This window comes from Ailuropoda melanoleuca, chromosome 9, assembly GCF_002007445.2.
Source record: "Ailuropoda melanoleuca isolate Jingjing chromosome 9, ASM200744v2, whole genome shotgun sequence".
NCBI lineage: Eukaryota > Metazoa > Chordata > Mammalia > Carnivora > Ursidae > Ailuropoda > Ailuropoda melanoleuca.
In genome coordinates this window covers 103,631,626-103,644,821 of record NC_048226.1, presented here as the reverse complement: position 1 = coordinate 103,644,821, position 13,196 = coordinate 103,631,626, and the positions used below count along the sequence as shown (strand labels likewise).

The following is a 13,196-nucleotide window of genomic DNA, read 5'->3' as shown; positions in this document are numbered from 1 at the left end:
AATTCATTGCATTTGTTTCTTTAAAAAAAAAAACACCTCTTTCCCAGGGTGCCTGGCCAGTTCAGTTGGGAGAGCATGTTGACTCTTGATCTCAGGGTGTGAGTTCAAGCCCCACATGGGGCGTGGAGACTACTTAACAAAATAATAGTAAATAATAAATAAATAAATAAATAAATAAATAAAATCTTTCCCTCTGTTTCTGCCTTCTCTGGTTTAACTAGGCATTTTATTTAACTCCATTTTTTTCCTCCTTTATACTTCTTTGAAAAACTATTTTCATGGTTGCAATATCTATTTACAACTAATCTGCGTCTGCTTTCAAGTAAGAGTACACTGCTTCATAGGTAACACAGGTACCTATGACCAAGTATTCCCAGGTCCTCCCTCCCATCCCTTCTGACACTGATGTCATTCATTTTACTATTGCTATTATTACTTTGGAAAACAATAATCTTTTAATTAGGAGTAAGAAAAATAAAAGATTTTGTTGTTTCACCTTCATTTATTCCTTCTCTGCTCCTTTTCCTTTCTTTAGGAGTTTCCGACTTACAACAGTTCCCACCTATCTGAAGAACTTAGAACATTTCTTACACGGCAGGTCTACCTGGGGCACCACAGCCGGGACCAGGACCCAGGAACTTGCCAGTAGCATAGAATCTTCTGAGCGGCTAGAGCGGCCGCCGGAATCGGGCCTCCGATTGGAGGCGAGCTGGAGGGCGCGGCGGAAGTTCAGGGCGCGCACTTCCTGTTCGGCCGCCCGGTCCGGTGTCCGCGAGCCGTGCTTCGGCGCGAGCCCGGGAAGAGGGAGTCGGAGCTGCTGTCGTCGGCGCCGAGGCGTCGGAGCGGCTCCTGGGAACGCGGGCGGGGCCCCCGAGAGCGCGCGGAGGCGGCGTGGAGTGTGGAGGGCTGGCGAGTGGGGTGAGACGCGGGCGGAGGAGCGGCGGAGGCCCCCCGCGGAAACCTCGCGGGTGGGGGTCCGGGTTCCGCAGGCCGCCGAGCCGGGGCGGCCGAGCGGGTGGGGAAATTGGGGCGCGCGCGGTCAGGGGATCAATCAGATCGTGCTTTCCTCGGAAAGAGGAAAGTGCCTTGCACGCCGCAGGAGCCGAGGACGGGAAAGGATGGAGTTGGGAATGCTGTCGGGGAAGGGGCCTCGGTGGCTGGGGCTGAAGGCGGGCGAGAGATCTTTCCGGAGCGTTCGTTCCTTCATTCTGTGGGTGCTCAGGAAGCATTTCCTCAATGACAGTAATTAGGTTCCTTACATTTTCCTTGTCTGTGGTTTGCCAGCGCTACACAAAATACCTTATACATTTTCTTCATTAAATTCTCAAAATAGTCACTTAGGGTAAGTCTCATTTTAAGCCCGTGTAGAGACTCAAGTCACGTCCCTGAGACGTTTGCACCAGCAGGTGGTGTGTTCGAGATTGGGTTCAGCCATGCTTCCAGCAGCAGTGGTACATGCGTCCCCGTCAGTCTGGAAGCAAAGACAGAGTGCCAGTCCACTTGTGATACACGTTTCGCTTGCCTGGGGTGGGGGGCTGTGGAGGTGGGAGTTGGCTTTGTATCAGAGGCTGTTTGGGAAGGTTTTCCTGGGAGGGATAGCCCTCATGTCAGCTGTCAGCCTAAAGTAAAAGCGGATGGGTGGTTCTAAATGTCTTGTGTATACTGCCAGTTCCCAATATACCCAGCCAGCTTCAGCCTTTCTCTTGAATTTTGGACCTATATATCCAAAAGCTCTGATTCTCCATTTGTAAATCTAATGGCCATCCTAAATACAACAAGTAAAAAAAACAGCTTTTAATTTTTACCCTTTTGATGTAAGTCTTATCCTTTAGAGTATTCGAATGGAAGTTTCATCATCTCGGTAGCTTGGAGCAAAAATCTTGGTGTCTCATCCCAGATCTAATTCATCAGCAAATCCTATTGACTGTAGCTTTGAAATGCATCTAGAATCTGATCACTTAGCCCCTGCTTCCACCACTCTGGTCCAAGATACTGTCATCTCAAGTGGATTATTGCTAGAGCCTTCCAGCTGGTTTTCTTGTTTACAACCTTACACTCCCCACACCCACCCCCAGTGTGTTCTCAAAGCAGCAGCTGGAGAGCCCATATGGCAGGCCATATCACTGCCCAGATCTTCTGGGTGCTTCCCAACTCATTCAAAGTAAAAGCCTAAGTCCTATAGCCTATGAGGCACCCCACCCTCCTCTCTCTTGCCCTACTCCACTTCAGCCCCTCTGGCCTCCTTGCCCTTACTTGAACACATCAAGTGGGCCATCACATCACAACCTTTGCACTTGTGCATTCCCCTTCCTGGAGTGTATTTCCGCTAATATCCACACAGTGCTGCCCTTACTCCATCTAGACCTCTGCTTTAGTGTTGCTTCATCAAAGTTGCCTTCCCTGGCCAACCTGTGTAAAATATCTCTTACCACCAGCTGCTGCCCTCTTGCTGTTCGTTCTTTTTATCCCTTATCATCACCTGACACAGGCATTTTGTCTGTCAACCTCCCTACTTGTTTGTATACTGTCTTAGAGTAGGAGCCTGGTCTGCTTGTCCTCAGCTGTTTGCCCACTCTCCAGGACCTCTGAGGTGGACCTGAGATGCAGCCTATTGTCTGCCCCAGCCAGGTGCACTGCTGGGGCCATCATATGGTGGCCTTAGGATGCTGTTTGTGTTGGGGGCTGCTGGGGAGGCCTCACGATGGACAAGGAGATATAGTCTCAGAGACCACTGGATGTTTAGTCCCTCTGCCCTTCCCAGGGCTTTCTGGCAGCCCCAAACTTGGTCTCTGCTGCCATAGACCTCTTGAGATCCAGGCACGGAAGTCTCAGTGTTGTTGTGAAAAGCAGGCTGGTCACACTCCATTACAGTCTTCCCTCTCCCTGCAGTTTCACCTGCCTCCTTGGGACAAGCTAAGAGATCCAATGATGGCCTTCAAGCAGCTCCTTCTTCCTGGGCCCCAGGTGAGTGGTCCTCATGGAGAACCTTTCTTAGCCCTTTCTTGGCTAGAGTGTCTCCACGGTTCTGTCTATGAGGGGCTGGTCCCAGAGGGTAGATGGCTCCCTGTCTTCACCAATGTCCTCAGTTCCTGAGTTTAAGCCCCTGAAATGTGCTGCACACTGTCTTTCCAAACCCTGCACTAGGCATAGTAGAGGGCAGGGGTTGGGCAGGCAAAGACAAGTCAAAATGGTACTGATCTCAAAGAGCCCATTCTCGTGAGGACAACAGTCTGGTACATGCGTTCAAAGGGGGTTTGCCCATCATGAGCCACCCTGGGCCTGACCCTGGGGTTGCAACAAGATACTGTTGTTCCAGGTCTTAGTTTCCTTTGAGGATGTGGCTGTGTTCCTCTCCCGGGAGGAGTGGGGCTGTCTGGGCCCCGCTCAGAGGGGCCTCTACAGGGATGTGATGCTGGAGACCTACAGGAACCTGATCTCACTGGGTAAGGCTCTTTCTGAAGTTCAGCTCTGGGTTCCTTGCTCAGGAACAGGACTAGGGTTGGGCTCGAGGCTCAGAGGCATCTCACCCTCCGGGCCCAAACACAAGGCATTCTGACCCTGGTCCCAGGCAGGCCCGGTCTGCACAGAGGAGAGGACAGGCAGTGCCACGGACTCCCCCAATTTCCTTGTAGGAAATATAGAAGAATATCATTCATTGAACCCTAAGAATATTCATATCCCGAGTTAATCGTAATGTATCTTTAAGGTTGGTTTTGGGTTAAATGGTTTATAGTGGAATCTGAGGCTGACAGATATCATCACTTTCTTAAGTTCACACAGGCACTTAGGAGCAGATCTAGGATTTGAATCCATTTGGTTTCAAGCCCTGCATTACACCAGAATATGCTGCTTCCCTTTAGTCCTTGTGGATGTCAACACTAAGACTCTATTATGAGTCTTCTAGCGTGATATGTTCAGGCCTCAACTCTGTCCCTTATCCTTGGCCTCCGGAAGAGCTGGGTTTAACTTTTCTTCAGCTGGGGAAGAGGCATGCATCTGTCTCCTTGGTTTACAGACAGGTGGCAGGGGAGGTCATGACCGGCACACAGGTGCTGCCCATAGGGCCATGCTGCCCTGGACTTGGCTGAATTGTCAGCCTTGCTTCCTTTCTCTGGAGCAGGATTTCAAGATTCCAAACCTGATGTCATCTCCAAGCTGGAGAAGGGGGAAGAACCATGGGCCCCTTACTCACCGAGAATTGAAGAGGGCTGGATCTGGAGTCATGGGAGTGAAAGTGAGTCTCCAGGAATGCTGCCATGCTCTCCTGCCCCTTCTGGCAGGTGCTGCCACTTTGCCAGGCCCTTCTCTGTGAGCTCTGGACCACATCTTTTGTCACTGCCAGAGCTTTGCTGTCCTGTTCTCCATTTCTGCCTCTCTTTTCTTTCTGTTAATACCCCTATTCTATACCCATAAATGAGTTCATGTTTCCCTAACCCTACAAAATGCTCTTTGAATACCAGAAAAGAGCTCTGGTATCTCTCTGGGGCAGCTGGCTCTGTGCCCTGGCTGCCTCCCAGTTGCTTCTGTGTCTCCCAGTCCTTCTTGGGCCTTGCTGGCCAGCTCTGCCTTGGCTGCTTAGAAAGACCATCCAGAGACATGCCCTCTGCCCAGACTCACTCCTGCTATTGCTCACTCAGAGTTCCCAAGCTGATTCAAGGCCTTGGTGAAAAACATGAGCTAGGGTTTCTTCCTGTGTAGCAAAGGATATGGACATGTACATGGTAAACAGTAAGTGGAGCAGAGTCTCCAGTGCTACCACGGCAGCTAACGATGCCTGGACCGTTGTGCTCAGTGCATGCCTAGCACTTTGCTGACACAGTGAACTTACGCAATCCTCCGATATCCTCGCAAGAAACTCTGAGACACAGAGATTCGGTTGCTGGCCTGAGATCACACAACTGGTCAGGAACAGAGCTGGATTGGACTCTGGCATACTGGCTCCGCACCCCTTGTGTTCTTTTTCCCCTCTTAGAAACAACTCTATTAAGGTATATTAAGTGTGTAATATGCTCTGTGTATTTAAGATATGCAGTTTGGTAACATTTCTGCATTATGTATGTATGTGTGAAGCTATTCACTACAGTCAAGATAGCAAACATATCCATTACCCCCAAAAGTTTTCTGCTGTCTCTTTGTAATTCCTCCCTCTCACCCCTTCCCATCTCTGTCATGAGCAGTTACTGATCTACTTGCTGTCAATATGAATTACATTTTCTAGAGTTTTATAGAAATTGGAATCAGAGAGCATGTACCTTTTTTTTGGTCTGCCGTCTTTTGACTCCACATAATTCTTTTGATATTCATCTATGTTATGTACCAGTAACTCATTTATTTATTTTGGTTAGTATTCTGTTTGTATGGATATGCCACAATTTGTTCATCAAGTCTGTTAACAGACATTGGGTTTTTTCCAGTTTGTGGTTAATACAAATAAAGCTGCTGTGAACATTTGTATACAGACCCTTGTATTTGTGTACTGACCATACATTCCTTTTCTCTTGGAAAATACCTAGTAATAGAATGGCTGGATTACATGGTAGGTGTATATTGAACTTTTAGGAAACAGCCAGAATGTTTTCCAAACTCGTTGCACCATTTGACGTTCCCACCAACAATGGGTGAGAGTTCTGTTTTGCCGCATTCTCATCAGCACTTGGTGTGCTCAGTCGTTTTCATTTTAGCTACTCTGATAAATGTGTAGTGGTGTCTCCTTGTCATTTTACTTTTAATTTCTCTAATAGTTAAAGATTTTGAGTGTCTTGTTTTCCTTCTGTGTATTTTCAGCGGTGAAGTGTCTGTTAATATCTTTGCTTATTTCTTAACTCAGTTTTTGTTTTCTTCTTAAGTTTTAAAGAGTTGCTTTCTGAGTACAGGAATGTTCTAGATACAGGACCTTTGTCAGATATATGCTTTGCGTAGATTTTCTCTCACTCTCTGCCTTGTCTTTTTATTCTCTTACCACTGTCTTTTGAAGAGTAGAAGTTTTATTAAATTTTGAAGAAATCCAATCTATCAGTTTGTTCTTTTATGGATTGTGCTTTTGGTGTCATATCTAAGAAAACTGCTTACTCCAAAAGATTGTTTTCTTATAGAAGAAAATTTTATAACTTAGAAATTTTAGTATTTGGGTCTGTGATTCATATTGAGTTAATTTTTGTGTCTGGTATGAGTTATGGAACCAAGTTAAATTTTTCACAGGTGGATGTCCAGTTGCTCCAGCACCATTTGTTGAAAAAACCACCCTTCCTCCACTTGTATTGCCTTTGTCAAAAATAGTAAAAAATAGCAAAGTAAATCCCTTTGAAGTACTGTGAGTGTCACTGAAGTCTGTTAAAATGACTTAGCCCAATTTTAGATGCCATCTAGTCAACATTTTCAGCTCAGTCTCCTCGTCTGCGTAAACAGTCTGAAAGTGACAGAAGGTGACAGTTACAGCTGTAATAATAAGCAGTTTACAAAAGAGAGGTTCCATTGTGCTTCCATGGCATCTCACAATGGGGCTCCCCTCTCACTGTTCTGACCTTGTCCTTCCAACAGTGCTTGTGTCCACATGATTCAGAGGTTTTGTTTGGGTTTTTGTTTTGTTTTGTTTTTGGTAAATTTTCATTCATTGGATTTCAGAATTCATTTGTATCCCAGTTTTTACAAATATTCTGGTACTTTTATTCATTGGGAACGTGTGGTGTGCATTATTGCACATTTAGCTTTTCTCCCTTGTGCTGCACCTGCTATTGGGATGAGTGGGTTACTTCTTTGTATCTTTTTTTCTCTATTTACCCTGATTTGCTTCTGTGACGCCAAGTTGTCCAGATCAAATCATTTTTTCCATTATCCTTTCATCTGTATACCCTTTATTCATTATAAGTCATTTATCATTTTTTTTAAGATTTATTCATTTATTTCAGGGGGAGAGGGGCAGAGGGAGAGATGCAGACTCCCTGCTGAGCATAGAACCCAACGCAGGGCTTGATCTCATGACTTCAAGATCATGATCTGAGTCGAAATCAAGAGTCAGACACTTAACCGACTGAGCCACCTAGGTGCCCCTCATTCATTTGGTTTTTTTTTTTTTTTTTTTTTTTTTTTTTTTTTTTTTTTAAGATTTTATTTATTTATTTGACAGAGATAGAGACAGCCAGCGAGAGAGGGAACACGATCAGGGGGAATGGGAGAGGAAGAAGCAGGCTCACAGCAGAAGAGCCTGATGTGGGGCTCGATCCCATAACACCGGGATCACGCCCTGTGCCGAAGGCAGACGCTTAACCGCTGTGCCACCCAGGCGCCCCCATTCATTTGTTTTTAAATAAATATTTGAATACCTATTATAAGTAAGCTAGAAGATACCTTGTTTACAAAGTAGGAGCAGTGACATGGTCAGCAGTCTTTCTCATCAGCCCCGTCACCTTTCTAAGAGCTTTTTCCCTCAGGTCATGCCTCACTGTTCCTGCTCCGTCTGTGCCTAGTTAGCCCATCTGTAGAGGTAAGCCTTTGACCTTGGGCTTCTCTCCTTCCTTCCTTACTTCCCACACCCGCCTTCCCCTCTTTCCTCTTCTCCTCCCAATGAGGGTTTTTTTTTTTTGGTTTTACATTCTGAAAATCCAGTGTCCTCCTAGGAGATAGTTGTTTCATATAAATGTTCCTATTTATTCTCTAATTCTTTCTCCCACAGTAAAATACAAGTAATTCATTTTTCTTCATTCTTTCAGGCTTTGAGTCTTGGACGGGAAAGAAGGGATTGTCTCCAAAACAGGAAATTTCCAAAGCAGTGGGGTCCCAGAGACCAAAATCAGAAGAACATGTAAGGAATATTTTCAAGGAACCTGATTTTGAAGAGATGAGTAAAACTGAAGGAAAGTTAAAAAATTGCTGGAGAAAATCTGCAGAGAAAGGACTTAAGAAATCCTTCTCCCAGAAGAACAATTCCAGGCCAGTGACATTGACCCGTGTGAAAACCCCTATTGGTGGGGAAGGCCAGAAATCAATTTCTGTGGAGGTAAACTTCACTGCAGAACCAAACCCTCTGGGATTTCATAGAGCATCTAGAGGGGAGCATCCCCACCAGAATGTGCCGTGTATGTGTGACTTGCAACAAAGTGAGGACCTCATTAATCTCCAGTGTTTCCATCTAGAAGAAAGAGGCTGTCAGACAGATATGTTGGTGAAAGTGCCCAGGCAGAGTTCAGTTTTTAGTGAGAATCAGACGGTTAACAATCCAGAGAAATCCTTTGAATGTACTGAGTGTGGAAAGCCTTTCAGCCCGAGTAGGGCTCTTTCTCGGCGTCAGAGAAGTCACCCTGGAGAGAAACCCTATGAGTGTAATGAGTGTGAGTGTGGTGGATGTGGAAAAACTTCCCGCTGCTGCTCTGTCCTCAGCCAACATCAGAGAGTTCACTGTGGAGAGAAGTCCCACACCTGTGCTGAGTGTGGCAAAGCTTTCAGGGCTCATTCCTATTTCATTCAGCACCATAACACTCACACTGGAGAAAGACCTTATGAGTGCAGTGAATGTGGGAAAACTTTCAGTGCACGTTCATCTTACAGTCAACATGTTAAAATTCATACTGGCCAGAAACCTCATGAGTGTAATCAGTGTGGGAAAGCCTTTAGTCATACCTCTAACCTGATTCATCATCAGAGAATTCATAGTAGAGAGAAGCTGTACAAGTGTAAGGAATGTGGGAAGGCTTTCAGTAGACACTCACACCTCCTTCAGCATGAGAGAACTCATTCTGGAGAGAAACCTTATAACTGTACTGAGTGCAGAAAAGCCTTCAGTGCACGATTATCTCTCATTCAACATCAGAGAACTCACACAGGAGAAAAACCCTATGAATGCAGTGAATGTGGGAAATCCTTTAGCCTGAACCGAACCCTTACTGTTCATCAGAGAATTCACACTGGAGAAAAACCCTACAGGTGTAATGAATGTGGAAAATCCTTCAGTCAGCGCTCCCAAGTCATTCAGCACAAGAGAATTCATACTGGAGAGAAGCCTTATGTCTGCAATGAGTGTGGAAAATCATTCAGTGCTCGCCTGTCCCTCATCCAGCATCAGAGAATTCACACCGGAGAAAAACCTTATGGATGCAGTGAGTGTGGAAAAACGTTCAGTCAAAAGGGACATCTGATTCAGCATCAGCGAATTCACACTGGAGAGAAGCCCTATGAGTGTAATGAGTGTGGAAAAGCCTTCAGCCAGAGTTTTAATCTTATTCATCATCAAAGAACACACAATGGTGAGAAGCCCTATGAATGCAATGAGTGTGATAAAGCCTTCAGTGTGCTCTCTTCCCTTGTTCAACACCAGAGAGTCCATAATGGTGAGAAGCCCTATGAATGTCACAAATGTGGGAAGGCCTTTAGCCAGGGCTCACACCTCATTCAGCATCAGAGGAGCCACACTGGAGAGAAACCCTACGAGTGTACCGAGTGTGGGAAAACCTTTGGGCAGATATCCACCCTAATTAAGCATGAGAGAACACACAATGGAGAGAAACCCTATGCGTGTGGTGACTGTGGGAAAGCCTTCAGCCAAAGTGCACACCTCGTCCGCCATAGAAGGATTCACACTGGAGAGAATCCCTACGAGTGCAGTGACTGTGGGAAGGCCTTCAATGTCCGCTCCTCTCTTGTCCAGCATCACAGAATTCATACGGGGGAGAAGCCTTATGAATGCGAGAAGTGTGGCAAGGCCTTCAGTCAGCATTCGCAGTTTATTCAGCATCAGAGGATTCACACTGGAGAGAAGCCCTATGTGTGCAATGAATGTGAGAAAGCCTTCAGTGCACGCTTATCCCTTATCCAACACAAGAGAATTCACACAGGAGAGAAACCTTACAAATGCCCTGAATGTGGAAAGTCCTTCCGACAAAGCTCTCACCTCATTCGACATCAGAGAGTTCACAGTGGAGAGCGACCTTACGTGTGTAATGAATGTGGGAAAACTTTTAGTCAGAGAATAACTCTTACCAGTCATGAGAAAATTCACACTGGAGAGCAAGCCTATAAGTATATTAAATGTGGGGACCTCTCTAGTGCACAGGCAGCACCATGAAGTTCACAGTGGGGAGTAGCTGCATTCTTCGATAAAGTCTTCACTGTTTTACATCAGGAGCAGTATACCGATGGGAAAGCCGCCACTTTTACAGCTTTCATTTCGAGATTCATCTCTTGAATGATTTAACAATCTCCCAGTACACTGTTAACTGAACGCAGGCTGCCAAATTATGTGGTAAAAATTCCAAGATCACATGCCTTTCCTCTGATTCAGAGGGTCGCCCCATGCTTGAGTACTTGAGACGAGCACAGTTTAATTACACTTATTTAGGGTTCTGTTTTCATAGCTCCAGACCTGAAGGTGCACTGAGGTGTTTCGTGTGGCCACTTGCTTTTCCTTCCTCATCATCGTCTATTTCAGGTTCAGGGAAAGTAACTGGAATCCTTGCACTTTAAATCAGGAAAGATCCACGTTGGGATTTCCTTGTTGGTTTGTTTGGGCCTCTTCAAAAGGTTTTTGTTTTATTGTGATGGTTGTGGTCCCTTTAACTTGAGAAATGTTCTCCCTTTTCAGCATCAGATAATCCAACCAGGAGCAAAATTTGTTAAGGAATGAGGTGAGGTGTGTATGTAGATTCAGACATTGAGGTCCTGCTAAGAAGTCAAATGACACACGTAAAATGAGTTTTTCTACAAGGTAATTTGGAAAGTCAAACCCCTGTGAATTGGGAGGAAAATAAGCATAAAGTAGACACATAGTGGCATGGGATATGATTTACAGATTTTGTTCTCAAAACCAAAGTTGGTGTATTCCCTATCAGTTTTTCAGGGAGAGAAGGGGAGCAGTCACAGCTGTTCCCTTTCACTGGGCAGCCTGGCACTGAACAGACTCTGGTGAGGAGTGGCAGGTCCTGCTGCTGCCAGAGGACAGGACTCTAGGTGAGGCAGGCCCATTGAGCAGCTTTTAGTAGGTAGATAATCGTTCAGGTTGTTGCCAACCTCTGTGCCCTTGTCTGTGTGTTTTAAAGGTGCCTTTTGTCCCCTGGAGTGATGTTGGTCAGGAGTGTCTCAGTGTCCTCTGATTCTTGATGTTTGAGATGAAGTATATCCTGGGAGCTCTGTTTTCCTAAACACAGTTTTCAGAGTTGCCACCCTTGCCTGTGGTCTTTCTGCCCCTGATTCAATCATGAGTTGCTCACTTCAGTATCCTCAGAACCCTGTTCTCCAGAAGCTTCTTGAGCACTTTCTCCCACTTTTTTTTTTTTTGTGGAGGAAAGATTAGCATCAAAATGAGCTGAAATAGTTGTAGATATGAGAAATTCAGCAACAACAGTCTGTGATAGACAGTTCTACAAGCTGAAATCTGGCAACTGAAAGTAGCTTAAGTCTTTGATGATCAAGCTGGATGCCATATGAACAAACATTCAGAAGGGATTGGCCAGTTAGTATTTGGGATAAGCTATAATGGTGTGATGCTTTGTATGTAAGAATCAGGGTAAGAAAGAAGGAAAGGTAAGAGTAATGAATTACTTAATAATTGGCCGTTTTATTCCTTTATAGTGTCCTTTTCACTAAAAATTATTCCAGTTTTCCCTTTTTTCAGAGGAAGTTTCTTAGAACTTGACTGATCTTTTCTCCTTACATTGACTTGACCTGTACTTCAAGTCTTATTTTCCAGGCTGTTGTCCATATTGTAGTGGTAGTGGTCTTGGCTTATCTTAGAATGTTGAAAAGCTGATTGGAAAATCTGCCTCTTTGTGATAATCCTCCTAAGCACACTTCACCACAAATAGCTTTGACTTAAAATAATAAAATAAAAATAAAAACTGGAGTGAATTTACTGGTTATATGGTTATATGGTGGGAATCAGCCTGAGATGCAGGAAGATGCATCTGGATCTCTACAAATGAACATCTCCAGCACTAAGTATTGAGGTACCAAGCGGGGAGCCATGAATCCTTGCACAGATATCAGAAGATAAACGGAAGGGGGAGGGAGCCTCTGCGCTTAGGTGCCAGAAAGCGGTAGCCACCTACACTGGGGAGTGGGCGGACTCGCGGACCGGCACCTGCAAGAAAGCAGACTGAGACCGTGAGCCTGGGAACGCACGTGTGACCAGACTGAAAACCGGAGCTCCGGAGCGCTCACTAGAACCAGACTGAGACTGGGAGCCTGGGAACACACGTCCAAACTAAAAACCGGAGCTCTGGAGTGCTCCCTCGAACTAGGCTGAAACCGAGAGCTCTTACCCTATGATCCAGCAATTGCACTACTGGGTATTTACCCCAAGATACAGATGTAGTGAAGAGAAGGGCCATATGCACCCCAGTGTTCATAGCAGCATTGTCCACAATAGCTAAATCGTGGAAGGAGCCGAGATGCCTTTCAATGGATGACTGGATTAAGAAGATGTCCATATATACGATGGAATATTACTCAGCTATCAAAAAGAACTATTTCTCAACATTTGCTGCAACATAGCATTGGAGGAGATAATACTAAGTGAAATAGTCAAGCAGAGGAAGACAATTATCATGGTTTCTCTCATCTATGGAACATAAGAAGCAGGAAGAACGGTAGGAGAAGAAAGGGATAAAGAAGGGGGGTAATCAGGGGAATGAACCATGAGAGACTATGGACTCTGAGAAACAAACTGAGGGCTTCAGAGGGGAGGGGGGTGGAGGAATGGGATAGGCTGGTGATGGATAGTAAGGAGGGCACGTATTGCATGGTGTGCTGGGTGTTATACGCAACTAATGAACCATGGAACTTTACATCAAAAACCAGGGATGTTCTGTATGGTGACTAACATAATATAATAAAAAAAATAAAAAAAAAGAAATGAGAGCTCAGGAGTGTGCAGGACCAGACTGAAAACCAGAGTTCCAGAGTGCTCACTGGAAGCAGAAGGATAACGGGAGCTCGGGAGCGCTTGCGTGACCAGACAAAACCGGAGCTCCGGAGTGCTCACTGGAACCAGACTGATAGCGGGAGCGCGTGCGCGCGACCAGACTGAAAACCAGTGCTCCGGAGCACACACGAACCACACTGAAACAGAGAGCTCAGGAGCGCACGTGGGACCCTGGGGTGGCTGGCGGTGTTAGAAACACAAAGGACAGAAACATGCCAGCCCTGGAAGTGAGGGATGGGACACCGGCTGTGGGGCGCACAACCCAGGACACTGCAGGGTTTTTGGCAGC

At 45.7% G+C, this 13,196-nt stretch overlaps 1 protein-coding gene across 3 annotated transcripts; it reads left to right on the top strand.

The window, feature by feature from the left end:
- Positions 1-750: 750 nt before the first annotated feature.
- Positions 751-11,963, top strand: LOC100475811 (zinc finger protein 252). Of its 3 annotated transcripts, none has more exons than XM_011228492.3 (5): positions 751-918; positions 2,890-2,964; positions 3,317-3,443; positions 4,121-4,234; positions 7,707-11,962. In XM_011228492.3, the coding sequence occupies exons 2-5, from the start codon at positions 2,926-2,928 to the stop codon at positions 10,052-10,054; spliced, it is 2,628 nt and encodes an 875-aa protein (XP_011226794.2). In that variant the 5' UTR covers positions 751-918; positions 2,890-2,925; the 3' UTR covers positions 10,055-11,962. The 3 variants fall into 3 exon arrangements, with proteins under 3 accessions (XP_011226794.2, XP_034524740.1, XP_034524741.1); XM_034668849.1 differs by having other exon boundaries at positions 2,872-2,964; XM_034668850.1 differs by lacking the exons at positions 751-918; positions 2,890-2,964; positions 3,317-3,443; positions 4,121-4,234 and adding an exon at positions 7,308-7,480 and having other exon boundaries at positions 7,707-11,963.
- Positions 11,964-13,196: the final 1,233 nt, after the last annotated feature.

What these genes read in the sequence shown, in the direction of transcription:
- LOC100475811 (XM_011228492.3), top strand. Translation starts at nt 2,926, where the DNA reads ATGATGGCCTTCAAGCAGCTCCTTCTTCCTGGGCCCCAG. An exon ending in TCCTTCTTCCTGGGCCCCAG is followed by an intron (nt 2,965 to 3,316) that starts GTGAGTGGTCCT and finishes CTGTTGTTCCAG; the next exon opens with GTCTTAGTTTCCTTTGAGGA. An exon ending in CAGGAACCTGATCTCACTGG is followed by an intron (nt 3,444 to 4,120) that starts GTAAGGCTCTTT and finishes TCTCTGGAGCAG; the next exon opens with GATTTCAAGATTCCAAACCT.